The sequence below is a fragment of the Corylus avellana genome, chromosome ca6 (genome assembly GCF_901000735.1).
Source record: "Corylus avellana chromosome ca6, CavTom2PMs-1.0".
NCBI lineage: Eukaryota > Viridiplantae > Streptophyta > Magnoliopsida > Fagales > Betulaceae > Corylus > Corylus avellana.
Genome location: NC_081546.1, coordinates 23,907,890 through 23,927,879, shown reverse-complemented (window position 1 = coordinate 23,927,879; position 19,990 = coordinate 23,907,890). Strand labels below are relative to the sequence as shown.

Genomic DNA, 19,990 nt, shown 5'->3' with positions numbered 1-19,990 from the left:
CTGGAGTCTTGTTTCGTTAGAAACTTAAGATGGCTCCCACGTACGTACCCAACTTGCTCACAATTTTGACAAGGAAACGGAAAGCATAGAAAATAATAATAATAATAATACCATAAAACAGTAAAGGCGTGCTTGGCATTTTGCTTTCATATTTCTCCCTCCACTCTCTAGTTAGTTAACTAAACCATCATGAACACCAAATAATTTTGGCAGAAAAAAAAAACATGATCAATCTTCTAATGACTAAGAATCATTAGCTAATGCATAGATCAATTGCACCAAAATTCATTCCTAAAATCAATCATCACCCATATATAACTTAATATGGCAACCCCATTTTGCTAGACTAAGTGGATATATTGTAAAATCCACTCCGACCATGATGTGACGCTATTAACAGTCGTGTATTGCATGCAATACAAACGGTTCATGGAAGACGGAATAAAACTTTTACTATTTGAAGTGAAATGGTTAAAGAAAACTTTTAATAGTGTAATTTTAAATAAAGTAACATTATATACACCGTTAAACAAAATATAAATTGTATAATATGACTCTTTTAATAAATAATACAAAATATCTCATATAAGATTTACCTGCTTGAATAAATTTTAAATTGTTCTAATACGGATTTGCCCGGTCCCATAATTAATTGTCCCCATCCAAATCTAACCCACTCATCCATGGACAAGTTGCATAGATTTTGTTTATATAATATAATAAAGTGGCGGCCGGCACTCAATTTAGGCACATGGAGATAACAAAAACTTGCCCAAAATGTTGCACGCCACACCCACTCTCTTCCTTTCCTACAATGAATCTTCTATAGAAAGTGGGCCCTACTCCCTCATCCTCCCACCTTCCTTTTTTCTCTACTCACTTCCACCAGCCTCCCACCTCTATGGGCCAATGGCGCTTCTTCTTCTCTCTCCACGTGCTTTTCACCTCCCACTTATATAAACTCCCTTTCCCCCGACTACCCAAATCCCCAAATCTCCAGAGCAAAATCCATGGCTCTTGTTCGAGACCGCCGCCCTCTCAACCTGCGTCTCCCCATCTCCGAGCTCTCCGACCGCCGCCCACGCTTCCCCTTACCCCTACCTCCTAATACTACCACTACCACTGCCAACGCCTCCTCCGCCGCCATCTCCGCCTGTGACCTCGAAAAGCTTCAGGTTCTCGGGCACGGCAATGGCGGCACGGTCTACAAGGTCCGCCATAAGCGCACCGGCGCTTTCTATGCGCTCAAGGTCGTCCACGGCGAATCCGACTCCGACACCGCAGTCCGCCGCCAGGTCTTCCGGGAGATGGAGATCCTCCGCCGGACCGACTCCCCCCACGTGGTCAGCTGCCACTGCATCTTCGAGAAACCGTCCGGAGACATCGCGATTCTGATGGAGTACATGAATCTCGGCACCCTGGAGTCGCTGCTCAAGACCCACGGGACCTTCCCCGAGCCCTGGCTCGCCGACGTGGCGCGCCAGGTTCTTAACGGTCTTAACTACCTCCACGGTCACAAGATCATTCACCGTGACCTTAAACCCTCGAATCTGTTGGTCAACGAGAAGATGGAGGTGAAGATCGCTGACTTCGGAGTCAGCAAGATCATGGGCCGAACGTTGGACGCGTGTAACTCCTACGTGGGCACGTGCGCGTACATGAGCCCCGAGCGGTTCGACCCGGACACGTACGGCGGGAACTACAACGGGTATGCCGGAGATATATGGAGCTTGGGGCTGACCCTGTTGGAGCTGTACTTGGGTCATTTCCCGTTTCTGCCGCCGGGTCAGAGACCCGACTGGGCGACCCTGATGTGCGCGATTTGCTTCGGCGACCCGCCGAGCCTGCCGGAAGATGCGTCGGAGGGGTTTCGGAGCTTCATCGAGTGTTGCTTGCAGAAGGAGTCGAGTAAGAGGTGGTCGGTGGATAAGCTGTTGACCCACCCTTTTGTGTGTAAAGATCCGAGATGAGTTTCGGGTTAACGGATCTAACAATTTTGGGCACTGCTTCTTGAAGTTTTTTGTGTATGAGGGGCTGGATCCGAATTTTGTTTTTTCTGTACCGTCTCTGTACATTCCTTCAAATCTTCTTGTTTCGGTAACTATTAGCAGTAAAAAATCTGCTTTTGAAATAGAAGAAATTACATTTATTAACTTTACACCCTTTTTTATTACTTGGAAAAACTTCACTATAGATTTCTGAACTATCATGTGATTAGACATAACTTCGAACTTTGAAACCTTTTAATTTGGACTCCTGAACTTTCAATTGTAATCAATTTGAATTTCTCTGTCAATTTTTGTCGTTAAAACTACTAAAAAGACAAAATTACTCTTCAATTTTCCTTTTATTAAAAAAAATTTGAAAAAAATGGAATTTTTTTTTTGAAAAAAAGAGTCACAAGGTGGCCAACCATGGGTCACATTGTGATTTTTTTTTAAATATTTTTTTTTAAAAATTTTTAATTTAAAATTAAGGATAAATTTGAAATTTTATAAAAAAGTCAAGAGTATAAACGTCATTGTATCACTTTTAACATTTAAAATTTAACGAAAGGGTTTAAATTGATTTTAATTGAAAGTTTAAGGGTCCAAATTGAGAGGTTTCAAAGTTCGAGAGAATATGTTAAATCGCCTAGTGGTTAAGGAATCTAAAGTGAAGTTTCCCATTATTATTATTATTAAGATTTAGTGAGTTGCAAGAGTCACTTGCTGCCGCGGATGGCTTAAGATATATGACTTATATTCTCATCTTTCTTAAAAATATTCAAAATTTACAAAAACAAATTGAAGCAATCAACTCACCAACAAAAATCTTTCTCATTTCAAGTAAAATAAAAAAAATTAAAATTAAAATTTTATTTTATTTTATTTTATTTAACAAAATAAAATTATTCACTCCAACACCAATCCGAGGTGAAGTCTAATTCGTGCAAGCAACTAAAGCATATAATTTCATTGATCCGTATCTCAAGAACACGACAACATTTAGCACTAAAAAGTCCATTGGTTACCAATGTCTCACATGGGTTCTTCAATGAAAATATGGGGCTACCACATTTCGTGGGTTTGCAGATATGTTTCGAAAAGTATTGGAGGCTTTTCATTTTTGATGTTGCGAGCTGCCGTACACAAGTAATATGCTCTTGTTCAATTGGTATGTTTTTGTTTTTTTGTTTTTTTTTGTTTTTTGGTGAAAATAAAATAGAAGATTGTATTATAGATTTAAAAATAATGATGCTACGAGATTTTGAAAGAGAAGTAGTATTTGGAGTGTGCCCAGGAACTCTTTGCAAAGTACAAACACTTGGCGCTTCCTAATCAATATATAAAAGTGAACCAGAGACGGAGGCTGAAAAACTGTAGTACAAATTAGAACAAGCAACAAATTAAGCTTTAGAAAACTATTGTGCGTTAGAACAGGCAACAAACGAATGCGCTAGCGTGAAAGCCGTTGCACTTTAGCAAGAGCACATAAGGCTAGTTCACTCCTTGAAAAATCCTAGCATTTTAAATTAGCAGACATGGCCTTAGCATCTCTCCTTGAAAGATCCTAGCACTTTCAATTAGAAGACAAAAGCTTTTTTATTCGTGATTTGTTGTTAATTGAGAGAGTGCGAGGGACTAAGGTACTAAATAGTAATCATCCCATGGTCCATTAACCTAGAACGAAGGGAATCGGGTTAAAATTCTTGAATCGGTACGTGACGGTTGACGGCAACGTTAGGTAGTTTGAAGATGTTGGCAAGGGCCTCGAGAAGAGTTATATTTTATTGTTTAACAGCATACCTACCCTAGAAACGGCTCAGTCGAAGGTAGGGTCCAGCGGCTGGAAGAACATTGCACTTCGCGTGGTATCCGATGCACAATTTTTTGGAAGGCCGGACCAATGGTAGAGTTTTTGCAAAATAGAAAAATAGTTAGAAAATAATCACAGAAAAATGTAGGTTTTGCCACCAATACTTCAATCAATAGGGTATTTTAGGAAGAAAACATAATAGAAAGAGTGGAAAAAGAGTACATATATAGTAACATTGGTGTCAATTGTGCCCAATTTTTCTTGTCGGTTGCATTAATGGCATTGATAAGGATGAATGATTTTCATGTAGATAATATTCTGAGAGTTGTTGAGTGAGTTGCCTTGTGAGAATGATCGTGTAATTTAGTGATGAGCTATAGATTGCTTATTATCCTAAATGCTTGCCATGTAGCCGCCGACTAAAGTTGCTTAGTTTTTCTTTTATTTATTTAATTTTTTGAAGTAAAAGCTATTTGGGTGGACCTAGGATAATGATTTATATCCACACCACCAGCTATTAGGATAAAAATTCATTGGTTATACATGCCCCACTTGCCTTTTTTTTTTGCAAAAATAGTGGGCATAGCTATTACATTGAGGGACTTGCATGTCCTTGTTTTGCTTTCTCAAAACCATATTAAGTTCTTAGATTTTGTATCTTCCTCAAGGATTTCGATCGTTTTGTTTAATCACTTTTCAGTTGATTCCAGGTTTGCCTCCACTTGCAAGTTGGAAGTTGAAACACATAAATGCAAGCTCCATTTATGAGCACTAAGCAAATAGAACTCACACCATAAAATACAGGTAGTACCATGTTAATAGTGGATTTGGAATTGAGATTTCGTAAGAATAATTTGTGTTTTTAAAAGATGTTGCAAAACATAAGGCATTTGGCATTGCGATTTAAAAAACACTTAGAGCCTGTTTGGGATTGCGTTTGAGAAATAGAGCTTTTAAGTCAAAAAGGGCTTTTGAGTAAAAGCTTCATTTTTAAGCTTTTGCCAAAAGTACTTTTTGATAATTTTTAGGTTTTTTAAACCCTTAAAAGCGCTTTTAATTTTTTTACCAAATGAATACTTTTTTCTTCAAATGGGCTTTTTGAGTGTTAAAAGCACTTCTATACTCCTCAAACGCAATCCCAACAGACCCTTAATATAAAATAGAAAAAAAATCTACAATTTCCATAAGTAGGGTAGGGAATGCTTATTTGAAAAAGTGCGAATTTAAACCAAAATTATGATTTCCATAACAAATATTTGATATAAAAGTGTTTTTTAACATGTTTTACCAAACGCCTTTATGATTTTAAAAATTACGTTTTTAAAAATTGAGCTTTTAAAATCGCACTTATTAAAACTGCAATCCCAAACGGATCCTAAGAAGATGAGACTATTACCGATTAATTTATACTCATTAACTTCTTATTACTTATGTTTAAGCCCTTTTTGATTGGCGTAAAGCAGATAAGGTGTTATTATGGCTACGCTCAACTAGGGGGAAATTTGGGTTGACAGGTTGATGTGCAAAACTGGTTAAATGTGAACCCAAACACGACATATTTGACTCGTTTGGATCCAAACACAACATGTTTAACCCGTTTTAACATGTATTTATTATACATATATAATTTTATAAATGGGTCAAACCGTTTATGACCAAAATCAATTTATGCCAAACTTAAACCCTATAATTTTGTGTCAAATTTACAAGTTGTGTGAAAAAATTGTCAACCCTACACTCAAGCGAAGAGTTTTAGACCTTTTCAGCTCGAAAAACTAAAGAGTCCCTAAGTACACTTAGAAGATTCTCATCATTAAGTGAAATTCATAACTTTTTTGAAAAATAAATATTATACACATTCCCACTCTCATACTATCTAACGAATTTTAAAAGCACAGCATTAAAAATTGTGAGAGCGGGAGCGTGTAACATTACCTTTCTTGAATCAAATTGATGGAGTGGATTACAAGTGGATCAACGGTCACAAATTCATGTTGATTGAAAATTTGAAATAATGGTACAAGTGTGATATAAGGAAGAATATAGATATAATAAGAGTGGATGTTTCGGAAAAGCTTCGATTCATTAAAAAGTGGGACCACAGATGAGTCAGCAAATATCCATTCAGAAAAAGGCAAATGTGTCAAAATCAGGGTGCCGGTGTGGTGGATGCATGCACCTTGAATCTGTCCCACATCGCTCGCAGTCGCCGAGAATGCAAACAAGTTGGGGGCAATCATGCATTACATCATGCGTCATTTTCTTACATTTAAAATTACCATGCATGGTATCTTTCTTTCGTATCCTTTTCTTTTTGTTTCCTTTTGTTTGTGTTTTTCTTAGTTTTTTGTTATTCGGATGATTTTTTTTGTACGTTTGTAAATATGTGGGAAAACTTTAATTTTTATTTTTGAACTATTGCGCGTTTTGAAAAGATTCTTAAATTTTAAAAACTCTCAATTTAACCATCTGAACTTTCAATTTGATTCAATTGGCTCTCCTACGCTAGATTCAGCCGTTGATCCCTACAGAAATGTCTAAAAAGACGAAAATACCTTTCATTTTTCATTTAAAAAAAAAAAGAGAAAAAAAATGGGTCAAGCCAAACTCAGCATGGGTCACGACTTGACCCACGACTGGGTTGAGTTGCAACCCGGCCGTGGGTCTCTGGCCAAGACCCGCCTATGTCACCAGGTAACCTAGAGTGGGTCAATTTTTATTTATTTATAATTTTATAAATTTTTTTTTTAAATTTTTAATTTAAAATTAAGGGTAAATTTAGAATTTTATAAAAAAATTTATGGGTATAAAATGTAATTTTATCAGTTTTAACGTTTAAAATTTGACAGAATGAGGTCAATTGAATTAAATTGAAAGTTTACGAGGTTGAATTGAGAATTTTTAAAATTTGAGAGGTCTTATCAAAATATGCAATAATGTAGGAGTCTAAAGTAAAGTTTTCTTAGATGATTTCATCTTGTTAAATATAAATAATAATAATAAAAAACTTATTTTCCTCTTTTATAATGCAAAGGCATCTTCTTCTTTGGCTCATGACATGTCTGGATAATTTCCTGTCTACGTTTGATTGAAGTAAACAACAATATGAAATCTTCCTTTCCCCTTTCTCCCTTTGAATAGAAAAAAGGAAGAGACAAATATGAAATATGTAATTTTTTTTTTTTTTTTTATGCAATGTAAAATAGGAGAAAATAACGGAAGCAAAGAGAAAATAAACACAAAAGTTGATGTAGTCTTTTTGTGTCCAAAAATATCAATAATAAAATTAACCACTCGCAATATAACGAATCTCTATTAGATAGGGCTATATTGAGGGTGTCGAACCTCAAGGACTGCGTGGGTGATGTTATCAAGCTTTTCAAGATTAAAAATAACTTAATCAAAAGAAGTTTTTTATTTATTTTTTATTATTTATTTATTTATTTTTTTTTAATTTTAATTTTAATTTTTTTTTAATTTTTAATTTTTTTTTGTAAAGTAAATGCATAAAAGTAAAGATAAAGATAAATAGTAATGAGATAAAGAATAGGGGGTTGGTTTCACCACTAATCGCATAACAATGACCAATCATAAATTAATAAGGAAAATTCATATTATAAATGATATAGGACTCGTCTCACTCAAGTAGTCAAGAAATTACCATCATTAAGAAATAAGTATAATCCATCTTTGATTGGCACGGGCCGTCTACCTAACCACTAAGAAGCGGTACGATCCGCCTTCCCTAGGTATAGATTATCTAATTCCTTATTAGGCTACACACAATCAAGGGAATTTATAACCCATCTTCAGTTGGCATGAATTGTTTACCTAAATTACTCTAAGTTAGGGTGTAGTACAATCCATATTTCCTAAGCATGACCCATCTAACCTTCTTGATCATGTATCAGTTAAAACCGTTGTATAACAATTATTCATATAATCACAGAAAATATGAAGGATTTAGTTCAATTAAGATAAACGACTTTCTAAGACAAGAGAAGAATTTTATAATGATTGAATATAAACATTAAAATCAATTCTTACAGCTATACAACCATTATGCATATAGAAAATTTCAAATTAAAATATAATTAAACCATTGTTATTTGGAAATGGCTACATCAACACCCTATTATGAAATTAGCCGCTCATGTTGGTGCTAGAATGACCTCCTGCTATGTTCCTATTCTCTTCAACTCTTTAAGCTTCCAAGAAGATATTTTTTGTCTAAAACTAAGCACTCCCCTCTTCAAGGCTTAGATGCCTATTTATAGGGTGTAAAGCAAACCCTAGAAGCCCTAGGAATTCCAGAAAAACCGTAATTCAGTCTCCTAGTCAAATTGAGAGACCTAAAAAGGCTTTCCTTATCAATTTCAGTATTTTCTGGACTTTTCAGCACGAGTGCGCTTGAGCACACTTTTGGTGTGCTCGAGCCCACCTACGCATGTAGGCAGGGGTGCGCTCGATCTCACTTGTGGTGCGCTCGAGAGCACCTACGCACATGGGCTGATTTACGCTCTTATCTTCTGGGACGATTTTGGCATAGTAAACGTCCAAATTAGGAAATGTGTAATTCACAATGAATTATATTATTTTGAGTTAGCTTTCCACTACCACTAGTTTCACTTTAATCTGATACGCAAGCAAAAAGTTATGGTCAAAATATGGAGACGTGTGCTAGGTCTTCTCAAAGTGTGCTTTAAGCCCAAAATCAATGGTATTTCTTGTATCTTTATTAAAAACCTAAAAATACTAAAACAACACAAAATCAAACAAATAAAAATGTTAAGGAATTAATATATGCGAGTTAAGGGGCTTGAATGTGCAACATTCGGCGCTCATTAAAAGTCTCTAAGTTTTATTTCTACAACGGATAAAAGATCATGAAGTTTTAATTGTAACAATTAAAACCCTCACATGCTAGCATTTTTCTCTCTTTCCCCTCCAACCAAGGGCGGACTTGTGTACATGTTTGGGGCCTTGGCAACCTCAAAGCCATGTAAAAATTGATTTTTAGCCTAATAAAAAAAATTAACTTTATAAGTATGGCACCCCAAAACATCAATTTCTTCCCCTTTCATTGACAAATTGGCCTTCTCACATAGGCTCAACTCAAATCTTCTCCTCAAGCTAGCTGTATTTTTTTTTGGGAGCAAAAATTGACTTATGTATGGTATTGGGCATGTAAAGATGAATTTGTCCCTATTCTTCCAAATCTAATGTTAACAAGAGTAGACCTACATACGTAATTTTCTTGGATTTTTATTGTTTTATACTGTACAATTTCATACTGCAACAGGTAGTTCAGTCTCAATTGTCAAACCTCTTTACCCAATCTTCAATCTAGGCCCCAACCCCTGATTTATAGATTGATGGGAGCCGGTGGGGCTCACTTCATGCCATGGCATAGCAAAGGAGATGCCAAAGTTTTTAAATTTTAGTTTTTAAAACTATAGCAAACTATACAACTTTTATACTTGAAAGTCAAGTTATTTTTAAAGATGATTTTATAGACATATAAATTTTGTATCATCTTATGACTTAGTATGAAATTAAGTCTAAAACTTGTTTGCTTTTATTTTAGGGAAAACTACCTTTTGCCCCCATGAAGTACAACACCTTGGCACTTTTCTCCCATGAACTGCCAACTGTACTACTTTGCCCCTATGAACTACCATTTTGTACCCTAAACCCCATTCTGTCAGTCAAAGCCGTTAACTTAGACGGTCAAAGTGACAATGCGTTGTAGTTCATGGGGGCAAAGTGACGCAAAGTGACCAGTTGACAGTCTGAGTTAACGGCTTTGACTAACGAAAGGGGGTTTTGGGCAGAAAATAGTAGTTCATGGGGGCAAAGTAGTACAGTTGGCAGTTCATGGGAGAAAACTGCCAAGGCGTTATAGTTCATGGGAGCAAAATGTAGTTTCCCCTTTATTTTACATAAATACATGCGTGTGCATTTTTTTTAGGGTAAACTTTATAAAGGACCCCTAAATTACCATGCGTTTTGAAAAAACTTCCCAAATTTTAAAAATTCTCAATTTCATCAATCAAACTTTCAATTTGATGCAATCTACCTCCATTCGTCAAAATAATTAAAAAGACCAAATTACCATGCAATTTTTTTTATTTTTTTATTTTTATTTTTTTTTTAAAAAAAAGGGTCACGTGGGTCAAGCCGTGTCCTACGTTAGATCACAGCCAGACCTGTGTGGGTTTGCTATGGTTGGGTCGCAGCCAGACCCTACCGTGGGTCACCTTATGACCCATGACTCACACTAGGTCACAGTCAAACCCGCGTGGTTTGGCCCGCATGGGTCTGTTGCAGTTGAGTCACGACCAAACCCAACCATGGGTTTGCTAACACATGGCGAGTCTCTAGCCGAGAACTGACATGGTCACCAGGTGACCCAACGTGGGTCACTTTTTTTTTTTTTTTTTTAATAACTTTATTTGTTTTTTAATTTTTAATTTGAAATTAATGGTAAATTTAAAATTTTATAAAAATGTCAGGGGTATAAAGGTTATTTTATCACTTTTAACGTTCATAAACTATAACGCCCCCAAAATTGGCCTTGACCAGCCTAACAGGATTACTGGCAATTACCCCAGTTTAACCAACTGGTGGCTAAATGGGGAATTGCCCCTATAAGCATCATCAGAGTGCATATGAAGGTGAAATAAATTTGAGAAGTCTAGAATCATTATAGGTGCAAATATAATCCTCGAATCAAAGACATGGAGCAACTAACAATATATAAAGCAAACCCCTGATAACAGCGTGAAGATCTTAAAGCAAAGTCTGTAGTGGCAACCGTATCACTCTTGGGTGCTAGAAGCAGGCTTCCTATAAGATTAATAACCGCGTAAGTCTAACGACTTAGTAAGTAAACCCCACAATCAGGTATGACATGAGCTCATTATTATTAAGTAGAAGTAAACGTGCAGTTTTAGTAAATATTGAAAAAAGGTGTTGTCTCCGCTAATACACTATTAAGTATTTTAATGTAACAAGGTCATAACTATCATATATGATCTACTCGAGATATTATCCATTCTCAGCAAGGTTGGCGCTGTCCCGAGGGACTTGTAATACAATGTCGGTGTCTCGACTATTGTACGCTACCATTCATAACACTAGCAGCCCGACAGAGTCTGACCTCGGGTGACCAACGCTACTAATGATGTACGTCAAGTAGTGACCAACCATTAGGCAATGACTGCGCTGGTCACAATTAACCATTGGATCCAATGCTTATATAACACACACACATTTGACCATAAATCAAGCCTATATAGTAAACTCTTGACCATTATACCGCATGTACTAGTGTACCATGTCATACAATGCATTTTATCAATCAGTTATAAAGCAGTTACCAAGTTATTATAAAAAATAGACACACACTCATATCATACACGTGGTTAGTGAGCTCACATATCCCACATTTCTAAGTGTTTGTAACTGTTTACTTACCTTGCACACTCGCTTGAGTCCTTTGACATCACTACTCCTTGCTATAACGAAATATGACACATCATTATGTGCCGTACTTAGAGAACTCCTATAAGTATGGTACTAATCCTTATCTAACAAGAGGGTAGCTGGACCCTAATATTGCACATTTGGAGCCAAGGGATAGATGCCATGCTTCATTGTTGAATGTTCGGCCTTGAGAGCCCACGTTCTGCCAGTGAGCTAGGTATCTAGGACAAATGCTCCAAACTGTGCTTTGAGCCTTCTATCTAATCTAAGGGTTGATAAGTCTCATCCTAGGCTACTACGCAAACACCTACAAGGCACATATCATGCAACTCAACGAATCAAAGAGACACTTTAAAGTCTTTTGAAAGCGTTTCTTGGTTTTGTAAGAAATTGGGTACAAGGGCTTGTCATAGTATCTTTAAAACTTTATAGCGTTAAGAAAGCAGAAAGAACAATATGAAAGTTATGGAAAAAGGCATGGAGTTACCTTAGAAGATGGCCAACCCCTCCAATCTTCTCCTTCCTTCACAAAATCACTCCTTACACTAAGTTTTAGGGTTTTTTTGAGTTCAGGGGAGGTTGAAGGTCTAATGAGGGCCTTATATAGGGGTCTGGGGCGTGATAATGTCTGGAAAGTAGATAATGGGTTAAAAATGCTTTTCAAGGTGTCAGCGAATGTTTGGGTACTATTGAGATAATGTTCAGGTACTATTACACGTTGGATAAAAGAGTTTAGGCGTACGTTATGAGGTATTGCCCATTGGGTCAAAGATTGGTCAACGTAGGTTTGGGTGGTCCCTCGGCGTACGTTTGGGTGGTCCCTGATGTACGTTTGGTCAGAGAAGGGTGGGATTTGGGTTTTGCCTCAAAAGACTTAAGGAGTTGGGCCGCACATAAGGGCTTAGGCCTCTTTATTTTAAAACTGCGTTTTATGAAATTATTAATCGTGTTTGTAGTGAGTCATTAGTCTTTTAAAACAGATTTTTTTTATTGTGGTATTACACAAACTGACGAAGAGAGGTAGATTGCATCGAATTGAAAGTTCAGGGATGAAATTGAGAGGTTTTGAAATTTGGGGGTCTTTCAAATTGTGTGCTAGTTCAATGGTCATTTGTGAAGTTTCCCATTTTTTTTATTTATTTTATAAGTATCTATGTATTTATTTATTTATATAAGTTTGGACCCTATATAAAAATTCCTAGTTCTACCCATGCCTCCAACAATGAGTATTACTTTTTAGGTGCTACTAGCTCCGGTGACCATGGCAGAAGGAAGCCTCTAATGTTCCATGGTCCTTATTGGGATATGCTGTCTATATATTTCTGATGAGGGACTGTAAAAAATAGGTATTCGTTTGGAGCTAAGACCTCCATTTCCAAAGGAGTAGCAAAGCTCCATACAACTGTCAGCATTGAATGACCTAGTTGGGTATGGAGAGGTTTTAGAGATAACGCTTTACCCATAAAAGAAAAAGCATCTTGGTTAGCTTGAGCATCTACCAAGGCATGCGGCTGGTTTGGTTTGTCCCAGCCAAAATCTTTGGTCTCATTGATGAGAGCTTGAAGATCTACTTGAGAGGACAAAGGGTCATCCATGAGAAAGAGAACAGGAGATTGATTTAGTCTAGAGAGGAAAAAGAAAGCAAAACGGTAAGAAGAAGTAGGGGTGAGGCAAGTAAGAAAGAGAATGAGAAGGCAATAGAGAAAACAAACTCTCAAGAGTTTTTGTCTGTGAGGAGAGAAAGATGAAGCTCAAACTAAAAAGTTGGGTCAGAAAAAGTCTCGAATATATTTTATTATTTGATATATATATATATGGGGTCCCAAAATTCAATAAGTGTTGAGTATGATTGAAAAGTAAAAACCAATAAGGTTCTGCCTTTTTAAATTATCTTTTACCCCTTTACCATGGTATGCTCTTTCTTTTTCTTTTTTTATTAAAAAAAAAAAAAAAAAAAAAACAGGAACAAAGCAAACCAAAAACAACTAAGACACTAAACAAGCCTAAAATTAACAAACTAAGACCAAATAGGGTGGATCCTTTCCACTAACAATCCGAACAGAGGGAGGTGAAAGAGGAGCAATGGGAATGCTGTCAGATGAAAATCTGGCTGCGGCCCAATATGCCACTGAGTGGGCACAAAAATTTGCACTTCTATTATCTTTCTGAGCTCTCCAAGTGGAATAAGTAAAGATAGAGTCAAGCATCTCTAATATAATGGGAGAGATACACCAATCTTGAGAGAAATTAGGATTGAGTAGAGCTAAAGTGACATCCAAAGAGTCTCCTTCCAGGATAAAATTTTTATTGTTGAGAGAAGATGCGAGAGACACAGCAAGGATTGCCATAGCTTCACTAGTGTTGGGCAAACATTTAGAGCTAAAATGAGATGTCATTATGATAATGTTACCTGAATTATTATGATAAACTACAACTTGCATTGAGAATGTATCCTGAATAGCAGTGTCATAATTGATCTTAAACCAACCTGGTAGAAGAGGAATCCGCTTTTCCACTAGTGATATACTAGACTTATGCCAAGCTTCAAAATGCTCAAGTGTTATTTTACTAACATTCCTAGAAACTTGTAGAGCATCGGAAGTGGTTCCATGGTGATAGGCTTTGTTATAGCATGACCACAATATATCACATGCTACCGAAGCAAAGATTTGAAACCGATGATGATCTTCTATTGGAATGCCAAGCATAGCCCAGGGTAAAGGATAAGATTTATCCATTCCCACATATTAGAGAAATTAAGAGCCTTTGAGTCAAGAGGCAAAAATGTGTTATGCCAAATAATATGGGCAAAGCTACAATTGAAGAACAAATGTTGGAGAGAATCTTCTTATGCTTTGCATAGAGGGCAAGCTTCAAGATTAAATGGAAAAATATAATTTAGCTGCGCTTTTGTTGGAATGATGTTCCAAGCTATTTTCCATAAGAAAAGCCGAACTTCCAAAAATTTGAAGAGAATGGTATAGCATCTATGGAATGTCTGGAACCAATAGCAGAAAGATAGGCTGAGCTAGCGGACAAGCGCCCTGAACAAGATGGAGTCCAAATATATTGTATCTTGGGATCTTTCGAAACATGAATTTTTGAAATTTCCCTTACATCATCTTCATCAAATAAAGCTTGAAGTGTATCAGTCTTCCATTTCAAAGTCTCATGGGGAAATAAGTTAGAGATAAGCAATGAAGGTTGATGACGATTATTCAGGAATCTTGGAGAAGGCTTAAATAATGGAATTGTGGGAATCCAGGGAGTCATCCAGATTGGATAGTTTGAATTTATGGAGACTTGTAAGCATGCTCCAGAAATAAGTTTACTTTTTTGAATTCCTTTCCATAACCAAGAGATATTAGAAGGAGAAGAAGTGGTTAGGAAATCTCCATACCTAACATACTTCTCACGAGGATGATGGACCTAGATATTATTAGCATTAGTAAGCATTTTCCAACCAAGCTTTGCCACTAAGTCTAAGTTTGCCAAGGACATGTTTCGAAACCCTAGTTCACCTTGGTTACAAGTATACACATTGATCCCCAAGACTTGAGTGATAGGTTTCTCGATTTGCCTTTAGGAAAACCCTACCAAAAATCCTTGAATAATTTTTCAAGAGCTTTACAGATGGAATTCGTAAGAAGGAACGTGCTCATTGAGTATGATGGAAGAGGATGTTGTGGCTTTAATGAGAATTGTCCTTCTAGCCTGAGAGAGTTTTAGCTCTCCATCCATTCATCATCGGTAAATCAAAAAAAGAAGCCTTCCAATCAATATTGGACAAGCCTCCCAATCTCCAATTAAATGGATTACACGGTACCCTATGACTTGTAACTAGCTCAAAGGTGTTTGACTAAAGACCTGAAAGAGATAAAATTAAAGAGACCAAACTTTTCTTTTCACCCTATATAACGAGCCACTCGTCCTCTTTAAACTCCTTCACCTCTACCAACTTAAGCTTAATTCAACCATATCTCTTATTCCCTTACCTCCCGCTTCCACTACCCTTTAAATATTCTCCTAATCTCCCTTGGGTTTTGTCTTCCATTCTCGAGAAAATTGTGAAGTCTGTCTCAAGTAACAAATTCCTTTTCTTTGTCTCCATACCCTCAAGAAAAAAAGAGAAACAGGAAAAAAAAAAAAAAAAATTTCCAGAACTATAAACTAAAATCATAATTTCAGTTTCAATATCATATCAACAATTGACAACCTCGCCATATTTTAAGGAATTTCCAAGGTTAGAATTCATTTCTTGGACAAGTCTTTCAGTAAGAGAGAGAGAGAAGGTCAAGACTACAATTAAAAAGAAATAACTTGTGCACAACCAAAGCTGATTCTTGGGGCTATTAAGTACTTTTGGAGGGTCCATTAGCCAATCAAGTCTAAATCTCTCTCATACAAAGATATATGATTAATTTTTTTCTTCTTTTAAGCTTGAGTAAGAGCCACGACCCCTACTAGTCTCCATGTTGTTTTGTCATTTCCTGCAATATAGGAAGATGTAAGCAAAAGAGCTACTAAAGATAACTCTGATGCTTAAGTCAATAATGTGTTATCAAATAAGAGAAGACGTAAGAAGTGTAAAGCATATTGTTCTTGTGGAAGAGAAAAAGTCTCTTATATATGGTAAGAGCTCCCCTCAAATAGTTCTTTGAGCTCAACAGTTGGAGTTGTATTTGACTTAGGTATCATAGTTGCAATCGACTCTTATATATGTTGAGATTCTTCATTAGGTGCAGATACAATTGTGTAACACCCACAAAAATGGCCTCGACCATTTTAGTAGGGTTACTGGAAATTTCTTCAATCTAGTTAACTAGTAACTAACGGAAGGGATCGCCCATCAAGCATACTCATAGTAATTGTAATGGAATGTGAAATGACAAATCTGAGATATCTAAAATCACAAGGTAAGCATGTATTATCATTAATCATAGATTGAGAGCTACTAATCGAAATACAATCATTCTAATCAAATTTGGTATAAAGTACAATTGTCTCCATGCTTCTTTTCTTTAGAAGTCCTCTTAAAACAGATAACATGACAAGTCGCAAATACTATTTAAGTATAAGACTTAGTAAGTAAACATTACAGTTGAATATGATATGAGCTCTTGTTATGTAACGTCCCATGAAAATCAATTAATTAATAATTGATTCCATGGTTCGCTTCCCAACCTTATCCTTTACAGTACAAGACTAAGGGATCGTAACATTTCCTAAAAGAGAGAATGCAGTGGAAGAATTTCAACCATAGGAATAAGAAAGCAATAACTAAATATCACAATCATAACAATCGGAGTAACGATAACATATCATAGCATAATAGATTCTCAAATTGTACTAGTCAAAGACCGATCATCAAGATAGATTACAAATCATAAGATAATTGTCTAAAAATAAGATAACAAAATCAACGCCTAAGTTTAAGTAATGCCAGCATGATGACAATCTCAATCATCTCTACTCGTGTGGTTCCTCCATCGTCCCACATGGACTTGAGCCAAACTGGGTCCTTGTCCTAAAAAATGACTTGAATCTGGTCCTTGGCCACCACCAGCTGGCTGTCTGTATGTAGGGGTGGTTATCGGTTAAAACGGTTCAGTTTTTTCCATTTCGGGTTACCGACCGAAATTTATCGGTTAATCGGTTTCCTAACTGATTACTGACCGATAATATTTTATTTCGAAAATTTCGGTTAAATTGGAAATTGGTTAAAACGGTTCGGTTAAACCGATTTTTGTGGGCTTTTTATTGGGTAATACTATAATATACTCACGAACTCACGTCGTCACGGCAACCCACAACCACAAAGTTCTGACATTGCACCACACTGTCTTGCAAGAGAGTGAAAGGGGCGTGTGACTGTGTGAGAGAGTCAGAGAGGAGAGAGCTGAGAGTGGGGCAGGGAGCAGAGAGTGAGGCAAGAGTTTTGAGAGAGTAGGGGGCAGTGGAGGGTTTGACTTAGGGCTAGGGGAAAGTGAGAAAGAGAGGTATATATATCCCCCAAAACTACATCGTTTTGTGTACTAGGAAAAATTGAAAATTACAGTTATACCCCCATTATTGGTTTCTTATTGGGTATATCAAAAACTGATAACCAAGTTTTAACTGACCGATTACCAACCGATAAGATAATTAGTATAAAATTTTTAATTGATTAGTGATTGATAACTATCGGTTGTGGTTAATATCGGTTCGGTCAAATTCGGTAGGCGGTCGGTAATCTGTAATCGGTTAATTTGCCCACTCTTATCTGTATGCATCCTCCTCTATGCTAGCTAAATTGTACAATTATTCATAATGGAGGGGGAAAAATAAAGGGGTAAGTCTAAAGAATAAGTGAGTAAAAATGCACATAGTATTTATGCCATTTAGTGATGAACTCCGTTTGATAAAATATGCAATATTTTAAATATGACAATTATCCATGAATGCAGTATAGGTATAATAGATGTTATAATCATGTGAATCAATGACAGTTCAACTGTATGGTCTACCCAAAATATTACTTATTCTCAATAGGGTTGACGCTGTCCCTAGGGACCTGTAATACAATACCAATGCCCCGACCATTGTACGCTAATGTCCATAACATTAGCAGCCCGACCAAGTCCAACCTCGGGTGGCTCACGCTACTAATGACGTACGTCCTGTAATGACTTGCCCGTTAAGGCTGCGCCGGTCACAAAACAACCATTGGATTCAAGGCCCATGTATCACATCCACATACACATTTGACTATAGAGTTAATATGTATAGTAAGCCTATGGCCGTTATTCCCACAGGTACCAGCGTATTATGTCATATGATGCAATTAATCTTGTCTGTATTTTACATGCATGTTATTACGAGTCTCATCGTCTCATTATTTTGTTAAGTAGCACATTTTCACAAATGGTAGAGTTCATAATGCAACAAAATGTATTTCATGATAGTTGTTAAATACATGTTTAGTACACAAAATAGTCGTGCAATGCGGAAAAGGAAATAGCTAGTATTATGTGAGTTCATACCCACCTGGGTCGTATAAGTCCTTCGAAAACTCCTCCAAATGGTATGGGTTCTCCAAATCTGTGGAAAGTCTACTATTAGTCCTAAGTCCAAACTAAAACGAACCTAGAACATAAAAGCAGGGGCTATAGAAAGTCAGGCCAAAATGGCATTCCCCTGAAGTGCTTTTGGGCGAGTGCTCAGACCTTAGGTTGAGCATTCAACGAGAGAGTTTAGGTAGAATCTCATTTGGTCCAACGTTCCTCCTAAGCAGTTCTAAACAGGTTCTAAGGCTACAAAAGGTCCTCTAACACTTTCTAACCCGAATCAACATCTTCATGTAACAAGAACAAGTATAATGGAAAGGAAAAGCTTATAATAAGACTAAGACCTATACCACTAGATTGCTAACAACTAAGCTACTGTAAAACATAAGGCCAGCATAACATCTAAAAGAAAACACTAGGGAAAGATGATAGTTACCTTCCCCCAGCAAAATCCTCAAGTGGTTCCCCCTTCCTCTCAAAAAACACAAAGAAAATCACTCAAGGCTCACAACAACATTTAAGTAAGGTTTCTCTAGGGTGCAAATGGCAGAATGGGTTGGTATGGGTGTACTTGTAAAACATAATGCTAGCATAACATCTAAAGGAAAACACTAAGGAAAGATGATAGTTACCTTCCTGCAGTACAATCCTCAAGTGGTTCCTCCTTCCTCTCAAAAAACACAAAGGAAATCACTCAAGGCTCAGAATAACATTTAAGAAGGGTTTCTCTAGGGCTCAAATGGCAGAATGAGTTGGTAAGGGCGTGGGAGGGGGGTATTTATAGGGTGAAAAAGCTATGGGCACTACATGAGCAAACTTGCAGTGCAGCGAGCGCTCGGTACTACAATGCCGAGCGTTTGCGTACTATTTACCCAACGATTTTAGGGTTGCACTCGTACGCTCAGACAATATCCAGTGGTCAACTAAAAGTCAATGTACGCTTTGGCTTGTCGCTACACGAGCGTTCATGTAGTATTTGCTGGCAAGCTTTCGCGTGGTCCTTACACAAGTGTTCAGCCAGAGACTTCCAAAATTTCCAAAATGACTCTTCAATCGTTCCCAGTGACCCAAAAGTCCAGTTAACCCTTTAACCAAGCTATCTTAGCCTAGTTAATTATTTGAGTAAATACATGTTATAGGCATAAGTACACATGTATTTTGTTGTAGTAAGCAAATGAAGTATTTCCTCTATTATTATACAACAAAATATAGTTTTGGTTTCTGAAATGTATATGTGTAATCCTAACAAAAATCCCCTATAAGTTTTAATGTAGAAAACTAATGTGTCAATAGGTCATAACTATTATACTTAGTCTACTCGAGATATTACCCATTCTTAGCAGGGTTGGTTTTGTTACGAGGAACTTGTAATACAATGTCGGTGCCTCGACCACTGTACGCTACTGTCCATAACACTAGCAACCCGACCAAGTTTGGCCTCAAGTGGCCAATGCTACTAATGATGTATGTTCTATAGTGATCCGCCAATCAAACATGGATGCATTGGTCACGAAACAACCATTGGTTCCAGGTCTTATATAATACACACACATTTAACTATAGAATGAAGTTTATATACTAAGCCTATGGTCATTATACCGCTCGTACTGGGTTACCATGTTATACGATCCATCTTTATCAATCAGTTATTAAGGCAT

The 19,990-nt window shown here is 36.9% G+C and overlaps 1 protein-coding gene across 1 annotated transcript; it reads left to right on the top strand.

Annotated features, from left to right (window-relative positions):
- The first annotated feature begins 867 nt into the window (after positions 1–867).
- Positions 868–2,158, top strand: LOC132184403 (mitogen-activated protein kinase kinase 9). Its single transcript, XM_059598031.1, has one exon. The coding sequence runs from the start codon at positions 1,011–1,013 to the stop codon at positions 1,968–1,970; it is 960 nt and encodes a 319-aa protein (XP_059454014.1). The 5' UTR covers positions 868–1,010; the 3' UTR covers positions 1,971–2,158.
- The last annotated feature ends 17,832 nt before the right edge of the window (positions 2,159–19,990 follow it).